Source organism: Mesoplodon densirostris, chromosome 4 (assembly GCF_025265405.1).
Source record: "Mesoplodon densirostris isolate mMesDen1 chromosome 4, mMesDen1 primary haplotype, whole genome shotgun sequence".
Taxonomy (NCBI): domain Eukaryota; kingdom Metazoa; phylum Chordata; class Mammalia; order Artiodactyla; family Ziphiidae; genus Mesoplodon; species Mesoplodon densirostris.
This window is the reverse complement of record NC_082664.1, coordinates 135,904,238-135,926,373: the sequence shown is the minus strand read 5'-3', so window position 1 is coordinate 135,926,373 and position 22,136 is coordinate 135,904,238. Positions and strand designations below refer to the sequence as shown.

The 22,136-nt window shown below is 39.0% G+C and overlaps 1 protein-coding gene across 6 annotated transcripts in view; it reads left to right on the top strand.

Annotated features, from left to right (window-relative positions):
• TCF12 (transcription factor 12) overlaps positions 1–22,136 on the top strand; it is a 393,224-nt gene that overhangs the window by 369,368 nt on the left and 1,720 nt on the right. For 4 of the 6 annotated variants that reach the window (XM_060097287.1, XM_060097289.1, XM_060097291.1 and 1 more), the window contains 5 exons: positions 3,252–3,366; positions 4,426–4,588; positions 9,514–9,746; positions 18,205–18,358; positions 21,499–22,136. The exon at positions 21,499–22,136 is cut by the window's right edge and continues 1,720 nt beyond it. In XM_060097287.1, coding sequence (XP_059953270.1) covers positions 3,252–3,366; positions 4,426–4,588; positions 9,514–9,746; positions 18,205–18,347 — 654 coding nt within the window. In that variant the 3' untranslated portion in view covers positions 18,348–18,358; positions 21,499–22,136. The remainder of the gene's footprint in view (positions 1–3,251; positions 3,367–4,425; positions 4,589–9,513; positions 9,747–18,204; positions 18,359–21,498) is intronic. The other 2 variants (XM_060097288.1, XM_060097292.1) reach the window with 1 other exon arrangement.

Genomic DNA, 22,136 nt, shown 5'->3' with positions numbered 1-22,136 from the left:
CTCCAGACTTGAAACTTTTTGCTAGTCCGATGCCATTTTTAAAAGGTTTAATTTTTTTCAAGGTTGGTGTGAGAAAATACTTAGTTTGTAATATTCTATAAAGACAAAGATATTCACTGACATTTTATATTGCAGAACAAATTGAGCAACCTTTCTGATTTTCCTTCAGGGAAAAGCAAAATCCTTAAGATCTATTGTTTAGATAATGATCCTTTGTCTGCCAAGCCTTTCATCAGAAAAAAGGTGATAGAACATTTTTATTAGTTGAGATTCAGAAAAATCAAAGAATTATTTATACTCATGAAATAAAAGAATTTCACAGATGCATCATCACTTATCACTCAAATGAGTGAAATTCAGTTTGTTACTGTTCAACGGTATTATCTGACAGAGCTATAAAATAGGTTTCACAGGTACAATGTATAGTAAATAAACATATTTTTAAAAGTTTAAATTTTAGGGCTTCCCTGGTGGCACAGTGGTTAAGAATCTGCCTGCCAATGCAGGGGACACAGGTTCAAGCCCTGGCCCTGGAGGATCCCACATGCCGCGGAGCAACTAAGCCCGTGTGCCACAATTACTGAGCCTGAGCTCTAAAGCCCGCAATCCACAACTACTGAGCCCACGTGCCACAACTACTGAAGCCTACGCGCCTAGAGCCCGTGCTCCACAGCAAGAGAAGCTACGACAATGAGAAGCCCGCACACTGCAACAAAGAGTAGCCCCCACTCACCCCAACTAGAGAAAGCCCGCACACAGCAACGAAGACCCAACGCAGCCAATAAATAAATAAATAAATAAATAAATTTTTTAAAAAAGTTTAAATTTTAAAAGGCTATTTATTTTTCATTTACTTGGTGTGATAGCTCAAAATACTAGATAAGAGCAAAATTGGCATATATTACCAAACATTGTGGGAAGTTTTAAGTCCACATTATAAACACCGACATAAAAATCTTAGCTTTGGGGCTTCCCTGGTGGCTCAGTGGTTGAGAATCTGCCTGCTAATGCAGGGGACACGGGTTTGAGCCCTGGTCTGGGAGGATCCCACATGCCGTGGAGCAACTAGGCCCGTGAGCCACAACTACTGAGCCTGCGCGTCTGGAGCCTGTGCTCCACAACAAGAGAGGCCGCGATAGTGAGAGGCCTGCGCACTGTGATGAAGAGTGACCCCCGCTTGCCACAACTAGAGAAAGCCCTCGCACAGAAACAAAGACCCAACACAGCAAAAATTAATTAATTAATTAATTAATAAACTCCTACCCCCAACATCTTCTTAAAAAAAAAAAAAAAAACTTAGCTTTTACTTTATCCTGCAGTGATTTCTTCAGCCAGTCAAAATTATTCTAGTACTATTTATCTTTAAAATAGGCCTAGACTCCTAAGGTCCCAAAGAATTTGTAACTATTTGTTGTATTTTACCCTATTTTTATAAAATGCAATTTTTGAACTGACCTTCCTCTCAGATCATTAGATCATTGAGTAGTTCATAGCTAGCAAGAAAGCAACCTATGTGTTATGAATAAACATGACCAGGATTCCCTAGAGATAGGATATCATAAACTATTTTTAAAATAATTTCCTCTCTCGGGCTTCCCTGGTGGCGCAGTGGTTGAGAGTCCGCCTGCCGATGCAGGGGACATGGGTTCATTCCCCGGTCCGGGAATATCCCACATGCCGCAGAGCATCTGGGCCCATGAGCCATGGCCGCTGAGCCTGCGCGTCCGGAGCCTATGCTCCGCAACGGGAGAGGCCACAACAGTGAGAGGCCCATGTACCGCAAAAAAATAAAAAAATAAAAAATAATAATTTCCTCTCTGGAATGTAATTTTCATAGTCCACTTCTTCACTTGGTGTTAGATTTAGTTCTTCAGATTTTTCTCAAGATTTTTTACTGGGGGCGGGTTGCGGTTCAGGGCAGAAGTAAAGGTTAAGGGTCTAAGGGAAATTTTCCAAAGTGGCAATGGAATAGAAGGCTGTCTTGATTTCTGTGGTCCCTTCCCAGCTTTAAGATTTTATGATTCTAATGCATGATGAAATTATGTGGTTTAGAAAAAGGGTATGATCAATGCTTGATCATCCAAGGGAGTAGTGACACAGCTAATTCTCAGCAATGACTAATCCTCAAATAATTTAAAAAGTAGCTATGGAATACATTAAATGGGTTTTTCAAAACTGCATTAAAGATAAGAATAAAGGTAGAGGACAGACATTTCTTGAAAAGTTGGATGGAAGACCTGATATGTTCTAATCAGATCCCCTACCAATAGCCTGCATTGCCTGAAACTTTGCTTTGGTTTCTTTTGTTTGGCTCACAGGAAACCAAAGGATAAACTTGCATAGGGGTATTTATACCTCTTAGGGTAAAATCCATACAAAGTCATGAAAGATAAAAGCTATATTAATTACTCAAGAGGGATTCAAAGCATGGCATTTTACTGGGATTGAAGGATTTGTTGAAAAACAGTGGTTCTCATGTATAACTCCATGCAATAAACCTATTTAATTAAAGGATTAATCTTCTAATTGCCACATCTGCTATAGTTCTAATTTTAAAAAATGGTTCATTTGTAACCAGTTTTTCTAAAAATACTGCAGTAGCTAAAAACACTTGGTAGTGTTTGCATGCCTTCTCAGTTCAGGTTAACTGTGACTTGTCTAAATCTGATTAAAACTGAGAATAAAAATATATGGCATTTTTGTTGCCTGGCAATGAAGAACTTTTAAGTTATTTTAATTTTGTATTGCTTTTGCTGCTCTTTTAAAATTTTTGAGGAGAAGCAATTAGAGGAAGAAAAAACAAGACACTGTGTGTAAGAAAAGGATATGCTAAAGTATAGATAAATAATTTTATTACTTGGAACAAAGCAGTATTTTGCTAAATGTAAATTCATGGATACTTTAACATTTTTAGGTAGAATATGGAATAGGTTTTCAGATTGATTGATATACAATAAAGGCTATAATATGTAGTGCTGTATGGATTATAGAGTGCTTTTTGTCTGTTAGCTCATTTGCTTCTCACAGCAACCCTCTGTGGGATATAAAATTTGAAAGCTGGGATTTTTAAAAATATTTTTATTCAGAAACAGTACCAGTGTCGAGTCTTTTACAATCCAAAAACCAGAAAAGTGGCATCCAAAAAATGTTGCTAAATTTAGATGAGTGATAACTGTTTTCTCTATTAAACCCAGAGAAAGAATTTGAACAATTACTGCACCATGAACTTCTTTTTTTTTTTTTAACTTTAGGTTGGAACTCATCGAGAAGACTCTGTCAGTCTCAATGGCAATCATTCAGTCCTGTCTAGTACGGTCACTGCTTCAAGCACAGACTTGAACCATAAAACACAAGAAAATTATAGAGGTAACTGTATAGTTTGTTTACAGCAGCAGTACATACAGAGGTATCATTTTGGAGCACTGTCACCTTCTTCACAGTCAGATTGACATCTGTGAATCAAAGTCATCTTAGGTGGTAGAATTCCAAATAGTAGTAGTACTACTGCGTGAATGTACAGGGTAGATATTTAGCATTCCAGTTGGTCCATTTAGCTGGGCCAATTACAGATATTTATTGGTGGATGGAACCCTGTGCAAACCGTTGTTCAGTGTTTACTGGTCATCTTCTTACCAGCTCCTGCATCTGTCCTCTTTCTTTTTTTTTTTTTTTGGCTGAACCATGTGGCATGTGGGATCTTAGTTCCCTGACCAGGGATTGAATCCGCACCCCCTTCAGTGGAAGTGCAGAGTCTTAACCACTGGACTGCCAGGGAAGTCCCTGTCCTGTCTCTTTCTAAATCACTTCCCTTCATGGCTGAGTTTTCATTGTCCCTAGAGGAATTGAGAAAGACATTTCTGAGTATGTTTAGAGCTCTGAATGATAGTAGCTGTTGTTTAGAAGATTATAATTTAATTGGAGAGACAGACAATTCTTATAAAAAGCAAACTGTTGTCAATGTTATAATAGACCTTATAAATAAGTACAAATATATAGGTGGTATTAAGACCACCAAGATAAAGTTTTCCCAGTTGTATTTAACCATGATGCCTGTTTTATTGTGTTTGTCCAGGAAAATGTTAAAGCTTATTTCATTTAACTTGACAGCATCTTAGAAGTTTTTTAAATGCATCATGTTTCTCCTACCTTGTTTGATTGTTAAATGTGCCTGAAATGAGCATTGGACTCACCATCAGGGAGAGGCTTGTTTTTTTTAAAATACAGGTGCTTTAAAAAGCACTTTTTTCTAAGGTTTGTGGATGTGCTCTTTCCAGCTCTGAATAGTTTACTTTTTTACATCTTCAGATTTCTATAGTAGCTCTATAACAACTAAGGATATTTACCATCAAGAAAGCTTTTTACTGTCTTAATTCTAATTCATAAATGAGTCTGGACATTTATTCTGTTTCTTTGCCTCTTTGTTAGGTGGCTTGCAAAGTCAGTCTGGAACTGTTGTTCCAACAGAAATCAAGACTGAAAACAAAGAGAAAGATGAAAACCTTCATGAACCTCCTTCATCAGATGACATGAAATCAGATGATGAATCCTCCCAAAAAGATATCAAAGTTTCATCTAGAGGCAGAACAAGGTATTTGTTAGCATCCAGGTATTAAATTTCACTCATTTGCCATGGGTGAAGATACTTGGAAAATTGAAGTGTGTTATGCATTTAAGTGTCAGCTATGTTGTAGATACTGTGTTGTGACTTTTATGTGTTATCTCATTTAATCCTCATAGCATCCATAAAAGGGAGGCATATGAAACTGACTCTAAGTTTATGTCTTCTATGTTTCCCACAATATTTTAGGGTCTACGTATAAAAAAGAATTACTTCTCTCCCCTCAATGCTTATAGTCTGTAAGACAGCTAGAGAACAAAATAGCTAAAACAAGTTAAATTGTACAAGTATAGGTATTTAGATATAACCCATCAGTAAATACTCAAATACATTATTTTAAGGCTAAGTATATGGTAAGACTCTTGTATGATTTAAACCAGGGGCTGGCAAACTATGGCCCATGGGCCAAATCTAGTTCATTGCCTGTTTTTATAAATCAAGTTTTATTGGAACACCACTACACACCATTCATTTACATATTGTCTGTGGCTGCTCTCACAGTGCAGTGGCAGATTTGAGTAGTTGCAACATAGGTCGGATGACCCACAAAGCCGAAAATATTTCCTTTCTGGCTCTTTATAGAAGATATTTGCAACTTAAGTTTTAAACAATAATTTGAAAAGAGTATGGAAAAGGAAGTATTCCACATGTGTTGATGTTGTTGGGGAAGGTTTTCTAGAAACTGGACTTGACTTTGCTTTGAAATATGGATATTGACACATAATACATTAGTTTCAAATTATTTCCAGATTCTTCCATCAGATTTTTCTTCTAGTTCTACATTAAAAGTAGGTACTTTGATATATCCGTGGTACATCCTATTTCTTGGTATATATCCATTTATCAGTAGTATGTATATATCACATATATTTATATTTAAAACATTGTTCTTTGTATTAAATTATGGTACAAAGGAAATTACAAACTAAAAGAACCAGGATAGTCCTTTCTGTCAGTCCCATACTTAAAAGTTGTCCTTTTGGGCTTCCCTGGTTGCGCAGTGGTTGGGAGTCCGCCTGCCGATGCAGGGGACACGGGTTCATGCCCCGGTCTGGGAAGATCCCACATGCCGCGGAGCGGCTGGGCCCATGAGCCATGGCCGCTGAGCCTGTGCTCCGCAACGGGAGAGGCCACAGCAGTGAGAGGCCCGCATATCGCAAAAAAAAAAAAAGTTGTCCTTTTGCATTTGACATTCTCACTATTTTCAGTAGTTGACATTTCTCTTGAGGAAAATTAAATCTTAAGGTCCTAATACTATCATTTTAATATGCATTGTACTCAGTTGTGCAAGGGCATGAAGAAATAAAAATTGAGTCAGGGAATTCAGAGTCCACTCCTTTGAGGAATCTTAATTCTTTCATAGTTTCATTATTCAAATAGAACTTAAAGGGAAATAATTTGCATCTTTCCTCATCATTCATCCTTTCATTATATAGGTCAGCAAATTTTGTGTGTAAAGGGCCAGATAGTAAATATTTTAGTCTTTGTGGGTCATACAGTCTCTGTTGCTACTGTTGAACATTGCCATTGTATCATGAAAGCAGCCAAAGACAGTACATAAACAGGTGGGTGTGGCTCTTCCAATAAAATTTTATTTACAAAAACAGGTAGCTGGCTTATGGGCCAGTTTGCTGAGCACTGTTATAGGTCATCAGAAATTGAGAAGGCAGTATAATGGGTTAATAATAACAATACTTAGTAGTTAATAATAGTAAATTTAAAACACAGCCTTTGGACAAAATAAGGCTAACCTGGGTTTGAATCATGGCTTCATCACATTTTGCCAAGTAACCTTGGCAAGTTATTAAGCTCTCTGAGGTTTGGTTCTATCTTAACAGGAGACTTTCTGTTTAGGATTCTTGTGGGAATAAACTGAAAATTATGCATATAAAGCCCTTTTCACAATGTCTCACATGCAGTCAACATCAGTAAAGGTACTGTGGTAACTTATGATGATAATAATTTTAGATATGTGCTCTTGATTTCTTGCATGAAGCACTAACCTGGATTCTTGTCGCTACCTTGCCACTCATTAGCCTTGTAATCCTAGGGAGGTCACTGATCTTACAGTGGTTCTCAACCCTGCTGCACAGACTCCTGAAACATTTTAGAAATACAGGTGCCTGGACCCTGAACCCGAGCTCACTGTATCAGCATCTCTGGCAGTGAGACCTTTGAAAGCTATATTTTATAAGTGCTCCAGAAGATTCTAGTGAGTGGCCACCTTTGGAAACCTTTGGGCTAGATGATCTGTAAAGGTTTCTTTGAAGTCAAAGAGCTAGTGATTCTCTATTATCAAAAGAATACTTTTATGAAGTTCTTGACAATTTGCTAGTAAGTTGTCCACTTGTTCTTTTTTTTTTTTAAGATTTATTATTTATTTATTTTATTTATTTTTGACTTCATCCTGTCTTAGTTGAGACATGCGGGATCTTTTGTTGCAGCGCACGGGCATCTCTCTACTCGTGGTGTGCGGGTTTTCTCTCTCTAGTTTTGGTAAGAGCAGGCTTCAGGGCGTGTGGGCTCTGTAGTTGTGGCGTGCGGGCTTAGTTGCCCTGTGGCATGTGGGAATCTTAGTTCCCTGACCAGGGATCGAACCCTCATCCCTTGCATTGTGAGGCGGATTCTTTACCACTGGACCACCAAGGAAGTCCCTCTACTTGTTCTTTATTAGAGTACTCAAGGTATTAGAGGTGAAGCACCAATTCTTTGTGCACGTTTTTTCCAGGTTCTAAGAGGCCCTGCTCAGTTATTTATTTCTGAAATATACATAGAATTTTCTAGAAGTGATTCCAAAGCATTTTTCTCAAATATTCTTTTCTGATTAATTAGTCTGTTTTCATTACAGAAATTTGAAAATTACAGAAAAGCACACACAAAAATCACAAGAAACTCCACTACCCAGAATTAACTACAGTTTACTTTTCAAGGAATATCTTTTTCCAGAAATACAGTTTAAATTGGAGATAAACTGGATAAAAGTTTTATAATTTCAACTTTTTTAATTTAACAGTTTTTGTTTTGGGGTTTTTTTTTTTTGCGGTACGCAGGCCTCTCACTGTTGTGGCCTCTCCCGTTGGGGAGCACAGGCTCTGGACGCGCAGGTTCAGTGGCCATGGCTCATGGGCCCAGCTGCTCTGCGGCATATGGAATCCTCCCGGACCCGGGCACGAACCCGTGTCCCCTGCATCGGCAGGCGGACTCTCAACCACTGCACCACCAGGGAAGCCCTTAACAGTGTATTTTTAACCTTTTCATCTATCTGTGTTTTCTCCAACATGTTTTTTTCTTGTTGTTTTGGTTTTTAGGCAGCTTTATTGAGGTTTAATTCAAATCTAATAAAATACACCAATTTTAAGTGTACAGTTTTGGTCCTTTGACACATGTATACAGTTATATACATTAATAATGTAGAATATTTCTGCCACCCTAAAAAGTTTCCTCATGCCAATTTGTAACCAGTCCTCTTCTCCCATCTTCTGGCAAACGTTGATCTGCTTTCTTTTACTATACTTTTGTCTTTTCTAGAAGTTCCTGTAAATGGAATCATACAATATGTAGTCTTTTGTGTTTGGCATCTTTTACCTAGCATAATCTACAGCTTGATTTTTAGAGGGTACATAGTAGACCATTATCTGGATGTACTGTGATTTATTTAACCCATCTCCTAATATTGGACTCCCATTTGTTCTGAAGTAAATAATTCTGTGATCAACTTCTTTACCTAAATTTCTGTGAACATCTCTAATTATATCCTTTGGATGAATTTCTAAAGTTGGAATTGCTGATCAAGAGATAATGAACATTTTAAGGCTTTGGATTCATTTTGCCAATTTGTCCTTCAAAAAAATTGTTCCAGTTCACCCATGTTTTAAAATCATCACCACTGATGATGATATTTCTTCCAGAACAAAAAGTATAGTCATTTTCTGAGATACTTCTCTCATTCCATATCTTAAGCTTTTCTTCCTCCTCCTCACCAGGGGACTGCCAGAATATATTTAAGAACATAAGCAAACTGTAATACATTACTATAATAGTACAGTGTTTCTCAAACCTTAATGTACATATGAATCTTGTTAAAATGCAGCTTCTGATTCAGTACATTTGTAGCGGAACCTGAGATTCTGTTTCTGACGGTAATGTAACACTGTTTTTACAGTAATGTAAAAAGTAAAGTTTTTAAGCAGTAATGCTCATGCTGCTAATCACATCTGGAAAAGCAGGGTGCTATAATATGTGGTCATTCAAATTACGTTTATGAGGAGTTTCACTAGTAGTGTGGAGAAGTCTTTATGCTGTAATGTGCAATGAAAATGCATTTAGAAATGTATGTGGGGGACTTCCCTGGTGGCGCAGTGGTTAAGAATCCGCCTGCCAATGCAGGGGACATGGGTTCAAGCCCTGGTCCGGGAAGATCCCACATGCAGCAGAGCAGCTAAGCCCGTGGGCTACAACTACTGAGCCTGCACTCTAGAGCCCACGAGCCACAACTACTGAGCCCATGTGCCACAACTACTGAAGCCCACACACCTAGAGCCCATGCTCCACAACAAGAGAAGCCACGACAATGAGGAGCCCGCACACCGCAACAAAGAGCAGCCCCCACTTGCCGCAACTAGAGAAAGCCCGCGCGCAGCAATGAAGACCCAACGCAGCCAAAAATAAATAAATAATTTTTTTTAAATGTATGTGGTATAATTTCAACTATATAACTATATATTTGCATTGAGGAAGGACTGGAAAGAAATATACAATAATGTTAAGTGTAACTATTACTACCATTTGGTAAAATTTATAGGTCATTTTTATTTTTATAATTTTTAATTTTGTACAATAAGCATATCTTACTTTACAGTGAACCTAATAGACATTGTTGTTACTTTGCCTTCCAGCAGTACTAATGAAGATGAGGATTTGAACCCAGAACAGAAGATAGAAAGGGAGAAGGAAAGGCGGATGGCCAACAATGCCAGAGAACGCTTGCGTGTGCGGGATATTAATGAGGCATTCAAAGAGCTTGGTCGAATGTGTCAGCTTCATTTAAAGAGTGAAAAACCCCAGACAAAACTCCTTATTCTTCATCAGGCCGTGGCAGTCATCCTCAGTCTAGAACAGCAAGTCAGAGGTAAGTAGGTTCAGCAGAGATATGTAACTGTTCTGCTTCCAGTGAGTAAACATTTCTGTGTCCGCTCGCTTTTCTGCTTGGGCAGGTTGTAGGTGCTCCTAGTACTTCTGCCACCGCATCATCCGTATCAGGTTTTCTCTATAATTCTCTCACCTCTGTCTCATTATATAGGTCAATATCTGTAGGCTCAGTGCTTCCCAGAAACCAGTAGAGAGTAACCCTATGAAACAATGCAGTGAACAGCCAGCCTCCTACTCAGCATTAGTGCTTTGTGCCTCTTGTTGACTCTGGTCTCCCACGCTCTTCAATTTCCCTGCCTACACCTGTCCTCCAACCTGCTCCTTCCTGTCTTCCCTGCTTCTCTGTAGTCAGTTTCTTGCCTGCTTTACTTGGGGCATCTGTGAGGCCCTGATGGTTAATAGGATGCCTGGTCATGGCCCCTACTGGCTTTGACCGCTATGGATGTCCTTTATACCCATGTCAGTAAGGTGTCAGAGTTTCTTCGTTGATTCCTGATCAGGAATGCCATGAGGTTCTTGGGTGAATATGCACTGGCATGCCTGTGTGTCCCTAAGGACAAAAGTGTGGTTCATACAGACTTACCACTGCTGACTCAGACAGCTCTCCCAACTGTTTTATTTTGATGTAATCTTTTTTGGGGGGGTGGGGGGGGCCACACAGTGCAGGTTGTGAGATCTCAGTTCCCCAACCAGCGATTGAACCTGGGCCATGGCAGTGAAAGCCCAGAACCCTAACCATTAGGCCGCCAGGGAACTCCCTTGATGGAACCTTGAAGAAGCTTTTAAACTTCATTCTTTGAACAAAGTGTTTATTGTACACCTCCTCTGTCCCAGCCAGCTATATTCTAGACCCTGGGTTATCAATTAATACAAGCTTCCAGCCCTTGAGAGGTTCTATCATCAAGCTTGCTTTTTTGAATATACTTATATATCTTCTTATTCAAAGTTACGGATGCCTCATCCTAAGCCTTTTTGCAAAGAATTTATAGATGTGGCCTTTGACTCCAGACCCCATCTCTAACCTCCCTTCATTGAGAGCAACTTTGTCTTCCTTATTTATTGGGTATTTATATAATATTTTATTTAGGACTTCCCTGGTGGCGCAGTGGTTGAGAGTCTGCCTGCCGATGCAGGGGACACAGGTTCGTGTCCCGGTCCGGGAAGATCCCACATGCCGCGGAGCGGCTGGGCCCGTGAGCCATGGCCGCTGAGCCTGCGCATCCGGAGCCTGTGCTCGGCAACGGGAGAGGCCACAACAGTGAGAGGCTCGCATACCACAAAAAAAAGGGGGAGGGTATAATATTTTATTTAAAGAAAGTTGGAAAAGAAAAATGAGTAGGAGTGGACAGATGCTTGACAGCTATGACAAGGACCCTCAGCACTGATCATAGAAAGAATACTCTTTCTAAGGAAACCAGAGTTAGAGAACTTATTTTCAGAAAAACATAACACTAGTAATTAATTCATCTATTCATTTCCCTCCAGTGTTTTTAATGAATAAAAATGATGAATAGATAAAACACTTACCACTAAAACCAGATACTGCTCCTGTTGTCTTAAGGCCTTTGAAGTACCTGTAAAGCGTAAATGATAATGAAACCTGATCAAGAAGTTACAGACTTGGGACTTCCCTGGCAGTCCAGTGGTTAAGACTCGGCACTTCCACTGCAGGGGGCACAGGTTCGATCCCTGGTCAGGGAACTAAAATCCTGCATGCCGTGTGGCATGGGCAAAAAAATTTTTTTTTAATAATAATGAAATATATTTTTAGAAAAAGAAGTTATAGACTCCCTTGTGATATTCATAAAGACAGTCTGATAGTTGCCACTCATCTGTGGCAGGAGCATTTGTCCCTTGAGCTTTCACTATCTCTTGTCACTTTACCAAATGTTTTTGTTCAATTATGTCTGACATTCAGTGGTCCAAGTATATTCATCCTCCTCCTCAGCAGCCCGATATATTTTCTACCCTAACACTACCCAGCCTTTTGTTGTCAAGACTGTTGCCTCCATCAGCACTGTGAAAGTTTTACTGTCGGGACAACAGTGGTGCCAGAACTTATTCTTGTACAGCACCTTTCCTTCCCACAGTTCATTAGAGCTAGAATAAAGTCATTTGTGTTCTTAAAACTCTTTTTTTTTAAGATCAGAGGTACCTACTCTCAGATCCAAGCCATCAAAAATGAGAAATACCTCTGTTTGAAAAAAAGTTATAAACTCCATCATGCCTGGGTGGATCTTTTTCATTCATTTGTAAGATTTCACCTTGTCATGATTCCATGCAAGCACCTAGAATAGAAAAGCTGAGTCTGAAAGAGGATCTAACATCTAGGCTTATTCAGCTGCCTACTAACTTTCTGGTCATTGTTACGGGTACTGACTTTTTCACGCTATTCTGGAAAGCTCTATATAAGGAGCCATTGACTGATTAGAATGAACAAAACTTAAATACACTGAACTGTAACTTCATTAGGGACTGCTTTAATATTCATAAAAGTCTGCCTTCTTCCCACCCTCAAACTCTGGGCTTCAAAGCCCAGAACCTTTATTTTACAGCTTAATGTAAAAGCCGTGGGATCCATGTAAGACTCCTTGAAAGGCTGGCTAGCTAACAGAGTTTCGAACCCTTCGTGTAGCCCATAATACCTGTGCCTTGTCTATAGCAGCACCTTCAGAGTTTGGTGTAACTGCTCTCCTTCCCTGCACTTGATCTCCAGTAGTTTTGAGTTATTTTGGTAACCTGTCCACCTTTGAAAGCCTCTTCATCCCCTCAGGGGCCCTACGCAGCAGCCCCTGGGCCCAACAATTTCTATAAAGACATACATTTTGTTTACATGACCTACTTTGGACACCCTCTGGGCTCTCTGGCCACCCCCTTTGGTTTGGGGTAGTGTTCCAAGACCATGTCTAGCTGTCCACAACGTGTCATCCCTAGACAAGTGGATATACCAGGAGGGCAACCAGACCTGGGTCTAGCAGTGAATCCTTGAGAAAAGCAAGAAGTGGCTTCCCTTCCAAGCCTCAGATTTTGCCAGAGCATTTTTGTGCCTTGGTGCTCCACATATCAAATCCCATATGGCCTCTGTCATTGCCAATTTAAGCCTTTCTATTATCGTAACTATAATTTTACCATTACAATTTTACTAATCCTCAGCAGATTTCACATATTATCTTCAAGTTTGTCTTCTCAGCTTTACTAAAGATTAAATTAGTGGTCAAACACTTCCTCCTCAAACTCTTTCACAGGTCAATTCGATAAACGCATTACTCTTCTGGTGATAATTTAGGGACAATAGAACTATTAGGATTTTAGTTTACTGGTCTCTTAGTTAATTTGAAGATAAATAAGCTAGGACAGCAGTTCTCAAATCTGGCTGGTCTCAGAATCACCTGAGGCTTTTCCTTTTCCCAAACAAATTTCCAGACCCTACCCTCAGTACATTTAATTCAGTTGCGATGAGATGGTCAAACATAGTATTCTTAGCATACTCATTGATAATACACCACTCCTTCCTAAATCTCCACTGAAATGAATAAAAATGGCATTAACCCACAAGGATAGAGGGGAGAGAAGAAAATAACAAGAGAGCAAAAGTAGATGGAGAAGTGGTAACTGACTTACTTAGACAGAAGAAATTAAATGGAACAGAGAGGAATACCAGCAAGAAGCAGAACATTTTGCCTTACAGGGCCCCTATCCCCTGAAAGCCTCTGGACTTTGGAGGTACTAATTATTGGAAAAAGCAGAAGTCAGGCATCAGACCTGAAAACAGAAAGATTCATTGGACGTTTGCTATGGAAAGTTGGATCCCTAAGTCTCCTCTGTACTTCATATTGCTTCTGCCCTCTTTTCCCTTCCACCATAGAAGCCAGGAGGATTATTTTTAGCAAAAAGTGAAATCTGAAAGGCTGCAAATCTGAAACACCAAGAGGAGCGGAGAATGAGTGAAGTATGAAGCTGAACAGTGAGACCTGCAGCCCTGTGTCCTGCTTTACTTTCCTAATGCTGGCAACAAAGTATATTAATTTTATCCTCAAGGAAATGGGATCATTCTTTTCTAAAGAAATTAAAATACTCTAGAGAAAAGACCTCCAGATTTAGGAATTCCTGAGTAATAATTTCTCACTTTTGGATTACCATAAAGTAATAAAGCCCACCAGTTGATGTCTTACTTCTAATATTAAAGGACAGCCAAAGATTTAAGAAAAACCACCATGAAAAAGAGAAATTGAGATCAAACCAAACAAAAAAGAAAGAAGAAAACAGACATGCAAAAAGCATTGGGAAACTTTTTATTTTTAATTAATATCTTCTAATAAGAGAAAATATATGCATAAAAGAGAAAGAAGCCATGAAAAAGAAATTCAGATGATATGATAGCAGAAAAAATATAGTAGAGGTTAGCTGATAAAGCTGAGAAAAATCTCCTAGAAAGAGATGAAAAATAGGAGAGAAGAACTAATAAAATTAGGGGGGATCAATCTAGAAGTCCAACATCTGACCAATAGTATTAGTAGAGTAAGAGCAGAAGAGAGCAAAGGGGATTATCATGGCAGTAATACAGGAAATTTACCAGTACTAAAGAGTACATGTCTCAAGATTGGTAAACTCTAATCTTGTGTTAAGAATAATGATTTTAGGACTTCCCTGGTGGTGCAGTGGTTAAGAATACGCCTGCCAATGTAGGGGACACGGGTTCGAGCCCTGGTCCGGGAAGATCCCACATGCCGCAGAGCAACTAAGCCCGTGTGCCACAACTACTGAGCGTGCACTCCAGAGCCCACGAGCCACAACTACTGAGCCCACGTGCCACAACTACTGAAGTCCGCACGCCTAGAGCCTTGCTCCACAAGAGAAACCACTGCAATGAGAAGCCAGCGCACCGCAACAAAGAGTAGCCCCCACTCAACGCAACTAGAGAAAGCCCACGCACAGCAATGAAGACCCAATGCAGCCAAAAAATAAATTAATTAATTAATTTTTTTTAAAGAATAATGATTTTAATAATTACCTCAAGTTGAAGTGTATCATCATGAAATTTCAGAGCATCCAGGTTAAAAAGAATATCCTAAAGCTTTTAGAGACAAAATTTAAATAGCTCAGAGACAAAGGAACAACACTCAAAATGTTATCAGAGTTCTGAAGAAGTAGTGCTGGATTCCAGGAGGCAGTGGAACAATACCTTCAAAATTCTGAGGAAAAATCACTTTCAACCTAGTATTCTATATCTAGCCAAACTATTAATTAAAATGTAAAGATAGGATAAAGATAGTTCAGATATGCAAAGACTTTAAAATTTTACCTCCCATGTACACTTTCTGAGGAAGCATCTGGAACATCTGCTTAGGCCAAATGAGGACATAATCAACAAAGACAAAGGCATAGGATTTGGGAAAAAAAGGATCTAACGCATGGGAGCAGCAAAAGAAAATCCCATAACAAGAACTACTAGGCCTAGAAAAGAACCAGTTTACATTGAAAATAGAAGACTATTAGCTGTGGAAGAAAGGTTTACAGGGAAAGAAGATGGAATTAATAGATAATATGATGATGTGTTTGAGATTTTAGGAAGAAATATTGAGGCATTTGTTAGATCTATTAGAGCATTTCGGGGAGTCGGGGAATTAGCATTACTAACAAATGAAAAGCAAAGCAACTATTAACTACAAGAAAAACAGTCATATGAACAAGGAAACAACAAAATACAGAATTCTTGACTTGCAAGTATGTCCACATAGATATAATAACAAATATTTACCTAATCATAATATTGAAGAAGTGACTGTTGCATTAGCCAAATATTGTGCTATAAAATGTTAAGAAGATGATATTATAGAGAGGCAAGTCCTCAGCCACATACCAGAGTATAATAGACCCTTAATAGAAATGTAAGAAAGACAATTGCTTCTTATGTTCTGCATATAATGTCTGACTTCTTCTTACCTCTTTATCAGGCCTTCCTGGCTACTTAACATGTTTGCCATGGCCTGCTCACACAGACCAGGAAGTATGAAGCAACAGCACTAGCTTTTGCTTTTTTGGATCAAAGCTCACTTACTTCACATTTCGTAGAGCTTACTCTCTTGGTTCTTCCAGCGAGTGTTGTCTGACTCATTGTAGGAGTCTACAAAATCTTGCCTAACTTGAGTTTTTGGTTCTGGTGCTTTCCAGCTATTCTGATCATGCCTCCTAGAGTCTTAGTAAGATAAGAGCAGTGTTCCATTGTAAGAGAAATGTGAGAATGTTTCAATTAGAAAACGTTGAAATCTTTCTCCTCTTTGGATTTCACATGTTAATTTGTGCCCTCTTTTCAGTCTCTCTGGTCATTGTTTGAGACTATTGCCTACACAGTAAAGGAGATATGACACCTAATGAAAGACAGACTTCTCGGGCTTCCCTGGTGGCGCAGTGGTTGAGAGTCCACCTGCCAATGCAGGGGACACGGGTTCGTGCCCCGGTCCGGGAAGATCCCACATGCCGCGGAGCGGCTAGGCCCGTGAGCCATGGCCGCTGAGTCTGTGCTTCCAGAGCCTGTGCTCCGCAACGGGAGAGGCCACAACAGTGAGAGGCCCACGTACCGCAAAAGAAAAAAAAAAAAAGACAGACTTCTCTTATTTGTCAGAGGTACACAATTCCTTGTTAAGAAAGCAGCTCCTGGGACTTCCCTGGTGATCCAGTGGTTTAGACTCCTCACTTCCAGCACAGGAGGCGCAGGTTTGATCCCTGGTTGGAGAACTAAGATCCCACATGCCACACGTGGTATGGCCAAAAAAAAATAAACAATAAAAATTAAAAAATGAAAGCAGCTCCTAATATTTTTACATAATGATGGACATGCCGATTTCTACTACTAGTTATCTTGATAAATTAAGTAAGAGTGTACCTTCCTTTCTTCACTGCCTCCTCAGAGTTGTACAGGCTTCATGTCTTTTCCTAAATGCAGGGACTTTGATGATGAAATGTTATTGTCATGTATGAGTAAAAATAGAGTCAGTAAATTTACCATAATAAAGTCTTTTGTCTACTTTTTTTAAGACTCAGAAGTGAACTATAAGTGTGTTTTGAAATATGCACATTCAAATATGTTTTTACTTTCCCTGAAAAAGGAAATACATTTTTTAAAAAAAGCTCTGCTATGTTGCATTCAGCTTGGGCCATCATTTCAAGAAAATCTAACATGTAAAAAAAATTACAACTTATATAAAATATTGTTTTCATAACAGACTAAGTTTAAGTGGTCCTTTTTTTTTTTTTTTTTTTTTTTTTTGCGGTACGCGGGCCTCTCACTGTTGTGGCCTCTCCCGTTGCGGAGCACAGGCTCCAGATGCGCAGGCTCAGCGGCCATGGCTCACGGGCCTAGCCGCTCCGCGGCATGTGGGATCTTCCCGGACCGGGGCACAAACCCGTGTCCCCTGCATCGGCAGGCGGACTCTCAACTGCTGCGCCACCAGGGAAGCCCTTAAGTGGTCTTTTTATATTATATTCATTAACACATTTTTAATCAGTTTATAAAAATAAGTGTAACAACTTTTAACTGATACTGTATGTTATAAACTGAAACAAAAAACTACACCAGGAGCTGTCATGGGTTAGATATCTTGTACTTAAAACTCATTTAAAGAAGTTATAACAGGAACTGTAGTTCCCAAGTAGATTTTCATTCACTGGGTTTTAAGTTCAGTGGATTTTCTTTATCTTTATTTCATATGGTAGTATCCCACACTTCAAGCTCCTTTGAAAATGCCCACATCAGAAGCTCCATTCAGTCTTCTCTGCTGTCTCATATACAAAGCAGTAAAGGTTTTTATAACCTTCTCAGTCACACCCCCAACTGTAGAAAGAACTTCTCAATCATCTCATTCTGCATATAAATCAAAGGAGAAAAGCAGGATATACTCAGGCTACCTCTCTTCCTGGAGGGGTTGGCATATTTCCTATAGAGGAATGGCTGAGGGTGTCTCTTAGTTTATCATTTTCTGAACTGGTAGAATTCTAGATAAAGCACAGATGTCCCTCTCCAGCACATAGAGAATGTCAGCATTCATAACAGTTCAATGTATCATATCTTCACAGGACACTGAGGAGATTCGGTAGACTAATAACAGCATTTGCCACAGTGTTTGGATGAAGCAGTAAAAGAACTGCTTTAAGATATTAATGTAGATCAAGTCAAACCCTGGAAAACTAAATCATAAGAAGAAAACACAAAATGGTGAGAAAGAAGTATAAGTTAAGTTTTAAGGCTCAGTTAATGCTGAGGTTTTATGTAAGCATATCATTGCTGCCTCTGAGGTTATTCATTATAGGAATGGAATTACACAGAGATTGGTAATCCCCACAGAGAGAAAAAATAACAGCCATTTGTTCAGTTTAAGACCCAGGAGTCCATGATTCATAACTTCTGTCTCTAACGATGAAATTATTTTCCCCTATTTCAGAGAGGAACCTTAACCCCAAAGCAGCCTGCCTTAAGAGAAGGGAAGAAGAAAAAGTTTCTGCCGTATCGGCAGAGCCACCAACCACACTGCCAGGAACCCATCCTGGGCTTAGTGAAACTACCAACCCTATGGGTCATATGTAAACATCAGCCAGGTAAGTATGGGTATGAAAAGAAAGTACAGGGAATTCCCCTGATTCATCTTAAACTGAGTTAGAACCTTTGAACAGAATTCTCTGGTAGCACTGGTCATGGTAAAGGTCACGTGTAATTTGGAATCCAACAGCTTACCTTTCTGTTATATAGTTAGAGAGCCCATGTCATTTTATACCAAATTACTGTTCTCTTCAAAATGTGATACTGTCCTTTGATTCATAAAGAACTTTGGGCTCTCATGTTCTGGATCATCATGTATACTCCCTCACATGAATATTATTCTGATCCAAGGAGAAAACAGTGCAGTGACTCATCTATCAAAAAATACTTTTGCTACCACTCATGGTCCTCATTCCTCTACTCAGAAGTACTTGATGGGGCCTCCCTGGTGGCGCAGTGGTTAAGAGTCCGCCTGCCGATGCAGGGGATACGGGTTCGTGCCCCGGTCTGGGAGGATCCCATATGCCGCGGAGCGGCTGGGCCCGTGAGCCATGGCCGCTGGGCCTGCGCATCCGGAGCCTGTGCTCCGCAACGGGAGAGGCCACAACAGTGAGAGGCCCACATACCGCAAAAAAGAAAAAAAAAAAAAAAGAAGTACTTGATGGTATCATCAACCAGTATTCTGTTAACCATCTACCTCTTCTCTATCATGAAATCTTCATGCACAAAACAGTTATTGCTTGCTTCCATTTGGATCATTAATGGAAGTCTGTAATATGCATGTTCCTTCCCCTGTAAGAATATTAGTTACACCTTGCGGAATCTATTAAAGAATGTAGAGGTGTTGTATGTGATAGAATCAGAACATCCTTCTCTTGGGAATTTTACTTGTTGAAAGACTGTTCTTTTTATCTTCCTCTTCATGAGCTAAACAGTTTGCTTCTTTGTGATTTTTTTTTTTAACAAAGTGACAACAGTAGTAGCAGGTTGTTGCCCAAGTAATTAGATAATGTGAACCATCTTTTTCTTAACTATATACATTCATATTATCTATAAGTTATAAAGTTAATATTGGGGTGACAGAATTAATACAGACCATAATTAAATATTTGGGTCAGTAACAAAATATAGCTTGCAGCATGGATTAGGAATAGAACTGGTAACTTCAGTTTAATAATGTGCCTTCAGCAGTGCATAGTTCTTTTCCTAGTTTCATCAGCAGAGTAAAAGCAGTAGTAAAAGTAAATGGATGGGAGCTTTGGAGCAGGAAAAAAATACTGAGTGCAATTTCATTTTGTCAGCTTTGTGGCTATCTCATTTTGAGCTGAAAGTTTGGAACTTGATAGAATATTTTGTAAACTACAAAGATTAGTCAATAACTCACCTTTTCCTGAAGAAATTGATTTCCTACCACCTCTTCATATATCCTTCTTAGGATCAAACTAGACCAAAATGGAAGATTTCATTTGGGGACAGAGGAGGAAGTATTGATATAATTATTTAGGTGTCAGTTATAATTCTAACATTAGCACGCTGGAAAAAACCCTGTCATCTCTCCCACCAAAAAAAAAAAAAAAAAACAGCTGTAACAGACTGTGCATGTCAAAGGGGCTTTAGGCAAGAGCTAGTTAAATTACAGATCCTCTAAAACCCATGCCATTGCTTCATGTTCTGTGGAAACTATAGAATATCATGAAAACATATTTTTATTCAAAAATAAATTTTGAAGTCTTCAAAATAAATACAGGCAAGTGTTTCTTGGTGCAAAAGGGACTTTCTAAGTTGGCGGATTATGTAGAGGTACCTTCCTATGGTCGGGTACCAGGTAACCACCAGGCTGTGAGAAGAGCACTTCACATTGTGCCGTCACATTCACCTCAGAGCCTGGGTCTTCTTTTCTTGTCTTTCTAGTTTGTTGTACCCATTTCCTATTATTCTCTTCCCAGTCTCTCTCTAGCTCTTTCTCTGTCAGCTTTCTCTCCCTACCTCACATCTCTCTTCTCCCCTACTGTTTACTTCCTGTTCTTTCATTGCTTCTGTATCTCCTACTCTTTCATAGCTCTATCCTTTTCTCTATTATGAGGAAATTCCCCCACTTTAGGTTAAAATTAAACCTTGAGCATTCTCACCTATCAAAAAAAATTCTTTTTTAAAAGGAGTAGGGAGAGGTTTCAAGGTTATATAAGAAATGTAGTAAATGCACTTTGTTCCATAAGATTTCAAAGGCTAGTGTTTATTATATTAAAATAAGTCTTAAAGATTGCTAATTTCATAAAGGTGGTTATCTGGTTTCATCTGATACCTTCAATTCTTTATAGAACTGGATAGCAGCAGATTAAAACCAGCAAGAGATTGGGCAGCAGGAAAATGACTGCTAGAATCAGAATGGCTGATAAATGACCACAGAATGACTGGCTATAAAAGCACAATAATATAAGGCCACAAGGCTTTGAATGTCTCAGTTATCCATCCCTAAGAGCATCACTCTAATATAAAACCATACTGTGGCCCTTGTTTAATAAGGAGGTGAAAAGTATGATTCTTCCTAAAGCTATTTCCATCCAAAATGGATAAAATGGGAAATTTCAGAGCTACTACTATGTATATTATATTAAGAATATAAACATAAAATTTGTACTAATAGAGTAAATTTTCTTAATAAATTCATTGAATAGACACTTACTGAGGACCTACCATGGACCAATAACTGAAACCAATGTGAAAATGAATTCAAAATGGTCCCTGCCCTCAGAAACTTTCAGTTTAGAGGAGATAGATGTAAACAGTTAACACAGTACAGTGGACTGGATGTAGCAATAAATATATGCTTTAACGTCTCTCCACTGAGAACTGGATGAGTAGAACCTCAGAGCTCAGGTATTGCCAACCTGAACGTTGCCAAAATTAAGGTTTGCATAATTACCACAGCTGTTATATAATCCTCTATCTTGTGATTCTATAATTATATGATCTCCTTTAAAAATCTTACCACATACATCAAGTAAAACCATTTCAGTTACACCTTTAAAGAAAAAACCTCATTTATAAGTCATGTAGCTGACTGCTAATTTAGTGTAAACCTGGGTATAAATGAGGAATACCAACTTGTTTTGTTTTGTTTTGTTTCTGGGGAGGTGTTTATTTTTAACCACGATGTCCTAATTGGTTCTATTCTCTCCCTTGGCTCTCCCTGCCACAGTTCCAGAGTTATCAGTAGGCTAGATAGAAGGTGACTGACCTCTCCTCATAAGGACTTGGACAACTCAGATTATCTGAAGACACAAACCTGATAGGAGGGAGAAGAAAAAACAAAACACTTGAAGCAAGAAATGCAAATGTAATCCTACGATCAAAGCAGCTGGTCAACACTTCCATCAGAAGTGAAGATAGGAAGCTCATCAGACAGAACATCAGCCCATGAGATGTTCGCAACATATCATTTTGTTGCAAGCAGTGTGTCGCTTCTGCACAATCAGAGACTGTCTCGATCTCTCCACTCACCGTGGAAGTTGCCTTGTGCCTAAACTGAATTGACAAATGCATTGTAACTACAAATTTTATTTATTGTTATGGAACTGTAAGGTCTACATATAAAGGGAAAAAGTTAATGTGGAAAGCTGATCTCCACTCAGCTGATGCCAGCATTAGTTAAAGCTGTTCGCGTGCAGAGAACAAAGCAGTGACAACCATTGGCCCTTAGCATTCCCGGCATACCTATTAGTGTCTTAAAAAGGAAGGGAAAAGTCTTTTGTTGCCCTCTCCTATCCTTTTGCCATATGAATAGTGTTTTCCAAGAAATAGGAAAATATTACTTGGTATATAGCATTTCTCTCGTGC